Source organism: Rhinopithecus roxellana, chromosome 9, assembly GCF_007565055.1.
Source record: "Rhinopithecus roxellana isolate Shanxi Qingling chromosome 9, ASM756505v1, whole genome shotgun sequence".
NCBI lineage: Eukaryota > Metazoa > Chordata > Mammalia > Primates > Cercopithecidae > Rhinopithecus > Rhinopithecus roxellana.
The window spans coordinates 106,544,558-106,557,432 of NC_044557.1; the positions used below are offsets into that span (position 1 = coordinate 106,544,558).

Sequence of the window (12,875 nt, forward strand, 5' to 3'; positions counted from 1 at the left end):
CATGAGCCACCGCGCCCAGCCTATGCATCACTTTTACGTTTTACTTCAACCAATTTGGAGGCTAGTTAGATGTGACTTTGTAAAGTTGAGCATTCACATTCCTTACGACTCAGCAATTTTTCTCCTAAGTGGATTCCTAAGGGAAACTCCTTCACTTGGACCCCCAGGAGATGCTATGAGAATGTTCACAGTAACCCCACTTATGACAACAAAAATGGAAACCACCCAAAAGCCCATACACAAGAAAATAGATAAATAATTGGTGGTCTGGAAATTTATGAAGCTGTGATAAATGAATGAATCACAACTATACACAAATATTTGAAAGAAACTTAAAATATTAATACTGGATGAAAACAACCAAGTCCTAGAAGATTATATAAAACTTGGTGCTGTTTTAATGAAGTTCACTTTTTAAAAATATAAACAACCCTTAGGTACAAAAAAAGCAAGAAACTTATAAACTCAATGTTCATCATTGTGTTTTCCTTGGATAAGGAAAAGTGGCTGGGAAAAAGAATACAGGTAAGTGTAAATTATTATCTGTATTCTGATGCTTGGGTTGGATAGAGGTTTCTAGCATTAAGCCACCTGTTTTAACACCATGATTTTTTATTTCCTCCTATATGTGGAGACTTCTAGGATTCAGGCTCAAAGGTGACTCTTGAAGGATTATCTGAGTCCAAGGGCATGTCTACTCATTTTTTATTCATAGTACCTGTATACAATGTCCAGCAAAACCCAAGTCCTCAGTAAGGTTTCCTGAATGAAAGAATGAATGAGTGAATGAATAAATTACAGAAAATTCAAAAATATTTTTGGTTAATATTGAGTGTAGTCTGAATAACCTCTCACCCCAATACTTTACAGTAACCCATACACACATGAAATTATGTAATTGATTTCCTAATTCATTGGGAAAAAATTTAACATTCTCCCAGAGTAGTAGACAATCACATAGTATTTTTCCACATAGAATATTCTGTTATACCCATCAATTCTGACCTAGGTAGGGAGAAAATAATTCTGAATCCAGCAGAGTACCAAAAACGCTTTTTAATGCACTATTTGTTTTCCAGGCAAAAGATCTTCAGAAAATATCCATCATTAAGTAGACTTACAAATGGCACTTTTGGCTACATAGGAGAATCAGATATGAGACCCATGTGTTTTTTCTGATAAGCTAGTAGTAGGTCAGCTTTATAATGCAACCCTTTCTTAGGATTAAAAAAATGGCTAATTTGTTTTGAAAGACAGGAAAATCTGAAACCCTAAAGTCATTGTTTTAAAAAATGTGGGCCAGGTGCAGTGGCTCACATTTGTAATCCCAGCACTTTGGGCGGCCGCGGCGGGCAGATCACAAAGTCAAGAGATCAAGACCATCCTGGCCAACATGGTGAAACCCTGTCTCTACTAAAAATACAAAAAATTAGCTGGACATTGTGGCGCATCCCAGCTACTCAACGGATTGAGACAGGAGAATCGCTTAAACCCGGGAGGCGGAGGTTGCAGTGAGCTGAGATCATGCCACTGCACTCCAGCCTGGTGACAGAGCAAGACTCCATTTCCAAAAAAAAAAAAAGTAACATTTATTTCATGCTATACACCTATGTGTTTTCATACAATAATTTTAAGTATCATGGTATACATTTTCATAAGAGAAGCAAGTAAATCTCAACATAATTTTAAAATAAAGATATATATTAAGTATCTTTATTATTTATTAATGCATTTGACAATACCATATGCTGTCTTTGATGACAAGTTTCATTTTGGTACATGGCAGATTTGTCCTTTTGGTACTGAACTGAAGAAAAAACATGTTACACCTGAAATTCTGCCTTAAGTGAGTAAAACCATGGCCAACTACATCAATAGATTTCAGTCAACCAGCAAAATTGAAATGTTTTAGTCATTCTGATTTATTTATAATAAAAATAAAACAAAATTAATAGTCAACAGGAGAGAATAGTTAATATCATCAGTTTAAAACAGGTCTTTTTCTTTTTTCGAGATAGTGTCTTGCTCTATTGTCCAGGCTGGAGTGCAGTGGTGTGATCACAGCTCACTGCAGCCTCAACCTCCCAGGCTCAAGCTATCCTCCCTTCTCAGCCTCCAAGTAGTTAGGACTACAGGCGCGTGCCATCACGCCTGGCTAATTTTTTACATTCTGTAAAGATGGGGTCTCACTCTGTTGCCTAGGCTGGTCTCAAACTCCTGGTCTCAGCCTCCCAAAATGGTGGGATTACAGGCGTAAGCCACTGCACCCAACCTAAAATAGGACTTACAGCAGATTACTTATACCACACATTCAAAAGAAAATAATATTTGGAAATGTAAGATATCAATCTGAATAGAAAACATTTTTAATATTAATTCCTGTCTCTCCAATGCAGCCACCTTTCATATGATAGTGTGAAGTTGATCACATCTAATCTATGCAAAAATGGGTATCTTCTTCATGTTATCCACCGTTTCTCAACTAGTCTCTATATTAATTTACACAATTATTTCACAGAGATTAATAAAACATCAGACAATAGAATCAACCCAAAAGGCAACAGTATTTTTCTTTCTACAAGGGAACATGGCTTTCAATGTGCACATCCTATGCTAATGAAGAAACAGAAACTACTTTCATCTCCATAGCAAAAACACAAACACAAATGCCTGGAAATCATGGTTTTTTTTTAAAGGGGGCAAATAAAGACATTTCAGAGGTTCTCAATGAGTGAAACCTCATGCACAATACACTTTCCTATTTGAAGATTATACACACACACATATATATGAAATAAAAGCTATTAGAAACACTGCTTATTGTTAATTTAGGATAAATCTTGGTATTACATTTAGAAATTGGAATTTTACATTTCAAGCAGAACAATATCAGGCAAATTTTGTGAAAATATCAGGCAAAATACTTTTTTTTTTAAAAAAGATATTCAGCAACGAAAGGCTTGAGTCAATTAAAATATATTCCCCCAGCATCAAGGTACATGGCCCCACTTTCAGCTTATGAATACTCCAAAACCAGTGGCTTATTTTGGCCACATTACCATCCACTGCAGAAGGCTATAGTGTAACAACTATAAGACTGGAAGGCAGAAGACTGGCATCTGGCACAAGCTCTGGCCCAACAAGCCTCATGAGGTTGGGCATGCCATGAAACCATTCCACACCTGTATCTTCATTAGCCCAGCGAAAAGACAAAGCAGGTGGGCGCGGTGGCTCACGCCTATAATCCCAGCACTATAGGAGGCCGAGGCAGGAGGATCATTTGAGGTCAGGAGTTAGAGACCAGCCTGGCCAACCTGGTGAAACCCCATCTCTACTAAAAATACAAAATGGGGCATGGTGGCACATGCCTGTAGTCCCACTACTCAGGAGGCTCAAACAGAATTGCTTGAACTTGGGAAGTAGAAGTTGCCTTGAGCAAAGATTGCGCCACTGCACTCCAGCCTGGGCAACAGGGCGAGACTCCATCTCAAAAAATAAAAAAGACAAAGCTGTGCTCTATGTGGCCCTGTATAGCACAATCATTTTGGGATTCTCTGACTTGGAAGTTCTTATTAGGCAATAAGCTTTATTCACAACTTAATTTTACAATTCTACCCAAAAGTTGGCCAGTAATTTGGTAGAATTTTACAAGTACCAGTAGTTTGGTAGAATTTTGGGTAGAATTTTATAATTCTGCCTAAAGGTTGGCCAGTAATTTGCATCCGGATAGCTAAAAAGCTTTTGATAGGGCTTTATTCAACAAATAGTGGGTACCTACGCTTAGTGTGTACCTACTCTTAGGACTATTCAACAAATAGTGAGTACCTACTCTTTGTGGATTGGAAATGACTACAAATTCTTTGAAGCTCCTTCCATCAAAAGGTGGGCTTTATTTCCCTTGATTCTGGGCTAGCTTTCAAGTCAAGAGAAGACCTTGTACTTTCTGTTCTCACCCTCTTCAATCTCAGATCTCAGCCTGGGCTGGCCATGGGGAAAGGCCACAGGGAGTAGAACTAAGGAATCTCAGCCGACAGCCCCAGCCAACTTTGAGACACAAACATGAGGCCAGTCAAGGTCAATCAGCCACCAACCAATCTGCTCACTAACCACAAAGGTGTGTGGAGTCCCAACTGGCACCCATGGAGCAGTGGTGGATCACACCGGCAGAGCTCTGCCCAGATTGTCAGCGCACAGGATTATAAGCAAATAAATGGTGTTGCTATAGGCCATTAGCGGAGGTGGGTTTTTTTTTTTTAAGCCATGATTTGAGATGGGTTTTTATTGTTATTTTTTAATTTTTATTTATTTATTTTTTTGAGACAGAGTCTCACTCTGTCGCCCAGTCTGGAGTGAAGTGGCACAATCTCAGCTCACTGCAACCTCCACCTCGTGGGTTCAAGCAATTCTCCCACCTCAGCCTCCCAAGTAGCTGGGATTACAGGCATGCACCACCACGCCCAGCTCATTTTTTGTATTTTTAGTAGAGACAGGGTTTCACCATGTTGGCCAGGCTGGTCTCGAAATCCTGGCCTCAAGTGATCCACCCACTTCGGCCTCCCAAAGTGCTGGGATTACAGGCGTGAGCCACTGTGCCCAGCTGGGTTTTTATTTTTTATTTACTTATTTATTTTTTTGAGTTGGACTCTCACTCTATTGCCTAAGCTGGAGTGCAATGGCACTATCTCGGCTCACTGCAGCCTCCGCCTCGTGAGTTCAAGCGATTCTCCCACCTCAGCCTCCTGAGTAGCTGGGACTACAGGTGCATGCCACAACACTCAGCTAATTTTTCTATATTTTAATAGAGACATGGTTTCACCATGTCGACCAGGCTGGTCTTGACCTCCTGGCCTCAAATGATCCACCTGCCTCAGCCTCCCAAAGTGCTGATTACAGGCATGAGCCACTGCCCCCCACCCTTGAGGTGGGTTTTTAGACAACAGTGGAGAGCTGACACACTACTCTGTGGCAGGAATTGTGCTAGGTGAAGAAAATACCCTGGATACTAAGACACAGCCCCTGTTCTGCAGATGCTTAGAGTCTACTTAGGCAAACAGACATGTAACAGGGGAATTTCAAAGTAAATGTCATCAGTGCTCTAGTGGGGCACAGGGAGGACTTAAGGATCCATGTAAATTTAGAGAAGAGGCATCAGTCCTAGAACTGGAGAGCCGGTGAAGGCTTCTCAGAGGAGACAGTTTCTAAAGGGAATTTACATGAAGAAAGAATTTTCCAGGAAACAGTAAGACAGAACATTCTTCTTTCCACAAAGAAGAAAGTATGTGTGCAAAGGCTGGAGGGAGTGAGATAGGGTCCCCAGGGAAGTAAGGGTAGTCATTTTAATTGCTGTGTAAAGATGTCAGGGGTGGGCTGGAGGAGTAGCTAAGGGAAAGCTCTCATGGCCTTTGGCTTTTGAACCTAGGGTGATGGGAACCAAAGAATGAAATCCTCTCTCCCTTCTTTCCTTCCTTCCTCACGGCCAAGAGGAGATTTGTGTGCAATAGATACAGAGAGATGCTTCTCTGTGCTTAGGGTTGGGTAAAGGGAAGTTCTATTATGCCAGGGTCCAAGATAATGGGTAAAGTAGGCAAGAAGAAGATACCATTTCTCAAAAGGAGATACCATTTCTCGAAAGGTGTTCCTTCTTCTTTTGTCACTTAATGAATACCTGAGCACAGAAAGCATTTAAGACTCATCTTTTAAAGATGCTATAAAATTTTTTTTAAAGCCAGTGGTAAAGTTTCCCACTTTATTAGTTTTGTGGCCTTGGGCATATGACTAACCACTTTACAAGTCAGTTTCCTCATTTGTAAAATGGAGATAATGACCGTATTGACTTCATAGGTCAATAAGGACAAATGGCGTAAAGTCTTAGCACAGAGCCTGGCTCAGAATAAACCCTCAATATAAGGTCCTTAAATGAGGAAAAGTTGATGGGAGTAACACGGGATTTAGTGTTAAACTGTGTTTACAGTCAGTCTATTTCACTTAGTAGTTCCTGCAGCCGTGTGAATTTAGAGACCATTTTAAAACTTGCTCAGACTTAGCTTCCACATCTGAAAAATGTGGATGTTAATATCTACCTTGCAAGGTTGTAATGAGAGTTAAAGGATATCATATGTATTAAATGCACAGAGTCTGCCATACTGTACAAACGCACACCCACACAGAGGTGATAGTATTTCTCAAATGTATATCAACAGTATTACTGTTAAGACATTCTCTGTCACTCCAAAATCCTATTCTCGACTAAAGCTACAAATCAGAAAAGTTGGATTACCAGAAATACATATATATAACATATTTAGCATGGTAGGTCCATTCCGCCAGTACCTATACATTATGATAACATAATGAAAAAAATGACTGTGGTACAATTCTCATATTTTATTTTGTTAATGCATGATAAAAATTTAACCTCATCATTCAGATCCATTATTTGGAATGAAGAATTTACTATTCCCTGACTTCCTAATTTGGCACTTTGAGGAATTTCCTCTGCACACCAAGCCCCAAAATGCACTATTTTCTAGACCAAAAATGAAAACATGAAAACATGCATAAATACAAGTCAGCTGAAAAGTTACAATACAAGATGATCATTTTGGTGAAAAATAATCCCCCCAAATAAGCAGCATGTCATGTCCTTAGAATATGTTACCCTAGAAAGCTAGTAAAAATTCAGGCTAAGGAGGCAACTTAGAGCTCAAGTTTTATCACATATAAGCAAAGTTTTAGACTTCCTTTAAAAACAGACACCTTCAAAGTGAAATCTTGCCAGAAGGGTTGATTTTTAATTATGTGTATATACAAACTTCTCTATTTTAACATTCAACATATTCAGGATTAATTCTAGAAAGATGCTATAGTTGATTTATAAAACAAAATGAATTAGGATCAGAAAGAAAATAGGGGCACACAATTTTATGTAGTCTCTCCCAAACTACCCCCACCCATAGCATCACAAAGTTTTTTTTTTTGTTTCTTTTTTTTTTTTTTGCTAATGCCACAATTGAAACCTGTATTAACTTAAAAGTTGACACTAAAGGCAGGAATTAAGAAGTCATTTTTTATGGCTTGTAAGCACTTGAATGCTTTAGAACCCCCTTGAAAATGCTAGTGACCAGGTCTTATTCCTTTAAATGTTGCTTTGATTTGAATCTTGGTGAAATGTAGATTCCCTATTAAATAGTTGCATGCTAATTTTGGAGAAAGTACAATTTAAAACCTTTAACAACTACTCTATTGACTCTGAGGAAGGGGACTTTAGCATGTCGCTGTTCGCTGTTCGGGCTAGAGAAGCATTTCAACACCTTTCTGCAAACTAAGATAAAAAAACAATGAATGAGAACTACAAATAGAAATCTAGTAAGGCAGTTCTATCACGTAGGAAAACGGTTTCCCAAATGTTTTCTACACTGACATTTTTTAAAAAAGATATGATACCCGGTTCTTCCACATTCAGTGTATAAAACTCAACTTTAGACATGTATGTGCGGAGAAGATTCGTATGTCCAAAACCATCCATTTGCATGGAAATCTTGTCATTGCATTGCTTTGTGTCATTCTGGCTTCGATCACCCACAGGCCGCTGGAGGGCTGGGAGGCCCAGGAGCTCAGCACTCTAACTCCTCCATGACTTCCATGACAATTGTCCGTGGGCCCGTCAGAATCAGATTGCTCACGGTCCGGTAGTCTACGTGCAGGACGTTAAGCCCGTTGACAGAGACGACAAACTGACAGACCTAAAGGAAAGATGCAAAGAAAGAGCATCTACTGTAGCACCTGGTTTTGCACAAAGCTTTAATAAAGACAGTGTGTAGTCCTAAGCAGGTAACTTCATTCTTAAAATATCCAAATGTATCCAGCTGACGACTCCAATTCAATAATTTCCAAGGAGCTACACGTTTTCTGGAAGGCAGCATAACAATAATAATAATAATAATAAAAATCATCTTAGTGTTTTACAAAATGGGGCTTAAATCCTAACTCAGAAACGTACTAGCTTTAGCTAGGTATTTAAATTTCTGAGCTTTATTTCCCTCAACCCTAAAATAGGAATTAATAATAATAATAAGAGTAATACCTACCTTGTAAGACTGTTGTAAGAATTAATGACATATATAGAGTTTCTACTTGCAGTAATTCACAGGCACACTTGCTCCCAATTCTAAATTATTGGTGTTGAGACTCAACCAAAGAATGTAAAAAATACCAAAACACCTTGGGAACCATCATTTCCTTTTATTGTTTTCTATGTGGGGAATATCAATATAAACTTAAACATGGTATTAAGTTCAAAAATATCTATACTTTTTACTTAGATACAACAAAATTGGAGAGTACTGGAGAGAGTATTGGAAAGCTCTGTCACTGTGGAAAAGATGGGGTGCTTAGAATCAAAGATACAGATTTAAGTTATAGGTCCTTTTGGTGGAATACCTTAATCAAGTAATTTCTCCTCTTCTATGTCTCAATGATATAAATGCCTCATTTGTAAAACAGGTAAAAACGCCTATTCTCACAGGCTCAGACTAGATAATGCATTTGAAACCTCGTTGCAAACACCAAGCACTACACCGATGCTGAGTTCTATTAATTGCTTTCCTTTTAAAAAATACCCACTTCCTTCATGGTCACAGGCAAAACAAAATGGAAAGTGGGCAGTAGTACAGAGACTGCTTATTTACTCAATAAACACTTGCTGTTGCTGTCATAAACTTAGATACTTTCCACTCCCCAACCTACATGACGAGGGTGTTTTCTCCACATAAGATCACACTATTACTGTTTCTCTTTTCTTGGTTCCACAAGTTTGTCTACACGGATTCAGGGCACATCTTTTTTTTTTTTTTTTTTTTTTTTGAGAGAGTCTCACTCTGTCGCCCAGGCTGGAGTGCAGTGGCGCAATCTCAGCTCACTGCAATCTCCACTTCCTCGGATCAAGCGATTCTCCTTCCTCAGTCTCCCGAGTAGCTGGGATTACAGGTGCCCGCCACCACGCCTGGTTAATTTTTGTATTTTCAGTAGAGACGGGTTTCACCAACGGGTTTCAATGTGTTGGCCAGGATGGTCTCGATCTCTTGACCTCAAGTGATCCGCCCGCCTCTACCTCCCAAAGTGCTGGGATTACAGGCTTGAGCCGCCGCGCCCGGGCCTCAGGGCACATCTTATACAAAATCAGCAGTTTTCAACCATGGTGGAGGTCACAGTCATAATCAAGGTCACGCTAGCAGGTCACAATCTATCCTGAACTAGGCCACAGTAATTTGCAAGACAATTTAGCAGTAATTTGATGTAGGCATCAGCCTGGGCTTTGTTTTTTTTCTGCTGCAGCAGACTCATGAGCCAAAGAATGAGAAGAATTTCACCTCCTTCCCAATCCAGAGCTTTAGACTCTAGACTTGGGCCTTTCAAATCCCTTGTCTTTTCCGTAAATACAGGGATTTCCTTCTCCAAAAAGATGAATAGCCTTTTTGCACTGTCAAATAAGGGGACAGGAGTTGCCAGGTGAGTGCCCCCTCCAGCTGACCCTTTGCAGACTCCCTGAGATTAGCCATGTCTCCACATCACTCCGGGATCACATTCAGCATTTACTCTTTTTTTTTTTTTTTTTTTGAGATGGAATCTCACTCTGTTGCCCAGGCTGGAATGCTGTGGCACGATCTCCTCCATCTCCCAGGCACGAGTCATCCTCCCACCTCAGCCTCCCGAGTAGCTGGGATTACAGGTGTGTGCCACCACGCCCAGCTAATTTTTTGTGTTTTTCGTAGAGACAGGCTTTTGCCATGTTGGCCAGGCTGGTCTTGAACTCTTGACCTCTGGTGATCCTCCCACCTTGGCCTCCCAAAGTGCTGGGATTATAGGTGTCAGTCACCGCACCTGGCCTTAGCATTTAGTCTTAACCACAATTTTGTGTCCTCTGTCGCACACTGTGTTTGTTTTAATTGTCAGCATTTAAAATTTAGAAAATCTGCCAGGTGCAGTAGCTCATGCCTGTAATCCCAGCACTTTGGGAGGCCGAGGCATGTGGATCACCTGAGGTGGATCAGCCCGGTCAACATGGTGAAACCCCATCTCTACTAAAAATACAAAAAAATTAGCTGGGCATGGTGGCGGGTGCCTGTAATCCCAGCTACTTGGAAGGCTGAGGCAGGAGAATTGCTTGAACCTGGGAAGTGGAGGTTGTAGTGAGCCAAGATCATACCATTGCACTGCAGCCTGGAAAACAACAGTGAAACTTCATTTCAAAAATTAAAATAAAATTTAGAAAATCTTTGCATAAAAATATATAATACATAGTTATATATATGCTTTTAAAAACATATATATATGTTAAAAAAAATTTTTAAAGACAGATGAAAGGAGAAATATAATTCAGTATATCCGTACAGTGGAATATTATTCAGCCATAAAGTGGAACATACAACATGCTACAACATGGGTGAGCCCTGAAAACATTATGCTAAGTAAAAGATGCCAATCAGAATAGACCATAGAGTGTAAGAGCCCATTTATATGAAATGTCCAGAATAGGCCAATCCACAGAGACAGCAAGTAGATTTTTTATTTCTTAGGGTTGGGAGCAGGGGTGGTGGGGTGGGGCATGGAAGTGGTTGGTAATGGGTACAGGGTTTCTTTTAGGGGTGATGAAAATGCTCTAAAATTGCTGTAATAGTGACATAACTCTGTGAATATATTAAAAACTACTGAATTCTACAGTTTACATGGAAAAATTGCATGGTATGTGAACTGTATCTCCATAAAGCTCTTAGTTAAATTATGAAACAAAACAAAACAATAAACATTGAAGGGAAGAGGGCCCTGACGCTAACAGTGGGTAGATCCTTGTAGACAGAAGGGAGAGGCTGGTTTGGTTCAAGATGGGGTCCTGTGTACCTCTTGACTGAGGAGCTCTTAGAGGCCTCAGAAGCTAGGATCGTCAAGGCTGTACGTGTGGGAGGATGAGTACCAGGTAACCTCTGCGCAGGACCTTTACCCAGGTGTTCAAGGGTAAGAAAAGGGCAGTCAGCAGGGCTGTTTGGCTAACGGCCAGTGGCACCAGTCACTAATACTGGTCAGGGTTCATTTCACTGGACTGCCTATAAGCCCTGGGATGGGGGCTGGGGTGGGGTGTGGTGCACATGATCTCAAGTGGGAAGGACACAGGCAAAGGACACCAAAATGATCTGACATTGAACTTGTCATGAAGCTTGGTGATAGTCACTTCAAATGAATTTAATTTTAGAAAAACAGGCCAGGCACGCGCAGTGGCTCACGTCTGCAATCCTAGCACTTTGAGAGGCCAAGGCAGGCAGATCACTCGAACTCAGGAGTTCGAGACCAGCCTAGGCAATGTGGCGAAACTCTGTTTCTACAAAAAGTAAAAATAAAAAAATTAGCCAGGTGTGGTGGCACCCGCCAGTAGTCCCAGCTACTTGGGGGACTGAGGCAAGAGTATTGCTTGAACCCAGGAGGTTGAAGCTGCAGTGAACCAAGATCATGCCACTGCATTCCAGCCTGAGTGACAAAGTGAGATCCTGCCTAAAATAAAAAAATTAAAAAAAAAAAGAAAAACAGAAAAAGGTCATTTCTTGTTTTTGTTGTGTAAGTGCATGTACACACACATTTCTCAAATGCCAAAGTTTGTGACGAATGCAGTCTTTCATGAAGTAAGGCCGCTTTAAGGCTACCCTAGGCGTAAAGACAGTCTCACTCCCTTGCATTCCCACATGCTGTCCAGAGCAGTCAGTCAAGAGTGGGATCAGAGCAAGCGCACCGTGAACTGCTCATTTCCCACAAACCTCCTTATTTGTGCTGCCACCTGAGCACATCTCTAGGGGTATAGATTATCAGGTGAAGACCCTCTGTCACAGGTGTTCTGGAGAAAAAACCCACAACATCTTATACCAACGAGTGTGTGGAGAACTTAAATAAAGATTTATTAGGTAGGTGCAAAAGCAATTACAAGTTACGTTTGCACCAACCTAATAAATACCAGCATCTTTGCCTTCATGAAGCTTACAATTTAGTTTAGGAGGCAGAGTATCACAGGCAGGATCCTTTTCAAAATAGCAGGCAACCTCTCAATCGATTCGGTCATATGTTGAAAAATCTATTATTTCTCAAGTGCCAATCCAAGTACTTTACACACTTAATAAAAACTGTCCTTAAAGGTCATATGGTGACATCTATTAGTTTTTGGTTATCCAGCTTCATTTCACTACAATTGACTTGATATCCTTTTCAGGTATCACCTTTCCTCTGCTGTGGGTAGTATGGATAGGAATGTCAACCAACATGCCCTGCCCTCCCACTATTCACAGGGTCACCTGACCCCAAGCTTGGCCAATCATACTCTGTCTCCTGGACCACTGACTGTGGAGCTGAATAACACAGGAAAGTTCATTTGCTCTGGTATTTGGGTCCCCAAATCTGCCTTGGTTCCTGTCCTTTATCAAGCTTGGTTCTCCAGGTTAGGCATGGTGGCTCATGACTGTAGCACATTGGGAGGCTGAGGGGGTGGATCACCTGAGGTCAGGAGTTCAAGACCAGCCTGACCAACATGGTGAAACCCCGTCTCTACTAAGTACAAAAAATTAGCTGGGTATGGTGGCGCATGCCTGTAACTCCAGATACTTGGGAAGCTGAGGCAGGAGAATCGCTTGAACTTGGGAGGTGGAGGTTGCAACAAGAGCAAATCCCACCTCAAAAAAAAAAAAAAAAAAAGCTTGGTTTTCTGGATCTGCCTGGTTCTCTGGATCTGCCTTTGTTTGTTTTACATACTTAATATCTTTCTAATCAATTTCTTTTTTTTTTTTTCTTTTTTGTTAGGTTAGCTGATTTCTGTCATTGGCAACCCACCATCCCCAGTGCAC

At 40.6% G+C, this 12,875-nt stretch overlaps 1 protein-coding gene across 1 annotated transcript in view; it reads right to left on the reverse strand.

Annotated features, from left to right (window-relative positions):
• Positions 1 to 6,696: 6,696 nt before the first annotated feature.
• DEPTOR (DEP domain containing MTOR interacting protein) overlaps positions 6,697 to 12,875 on the reverse strand; it is a 195,829-nt gene continuing 189,650 nt past the window's right edge. Inside the window, exon 9 of the mRNA XM_030937918.1 lies at positions 6,697 to 7,742. Within this exon, the coding sequence (XP_030793778.1) occupies positions 7,614 to 7,742 (129 nt within the window). The 3' untranslated portion in view covers positions 6,697 to 7,613. The remainder of the gene's footprint in view (positions 7,743 to 12,875) is intronic.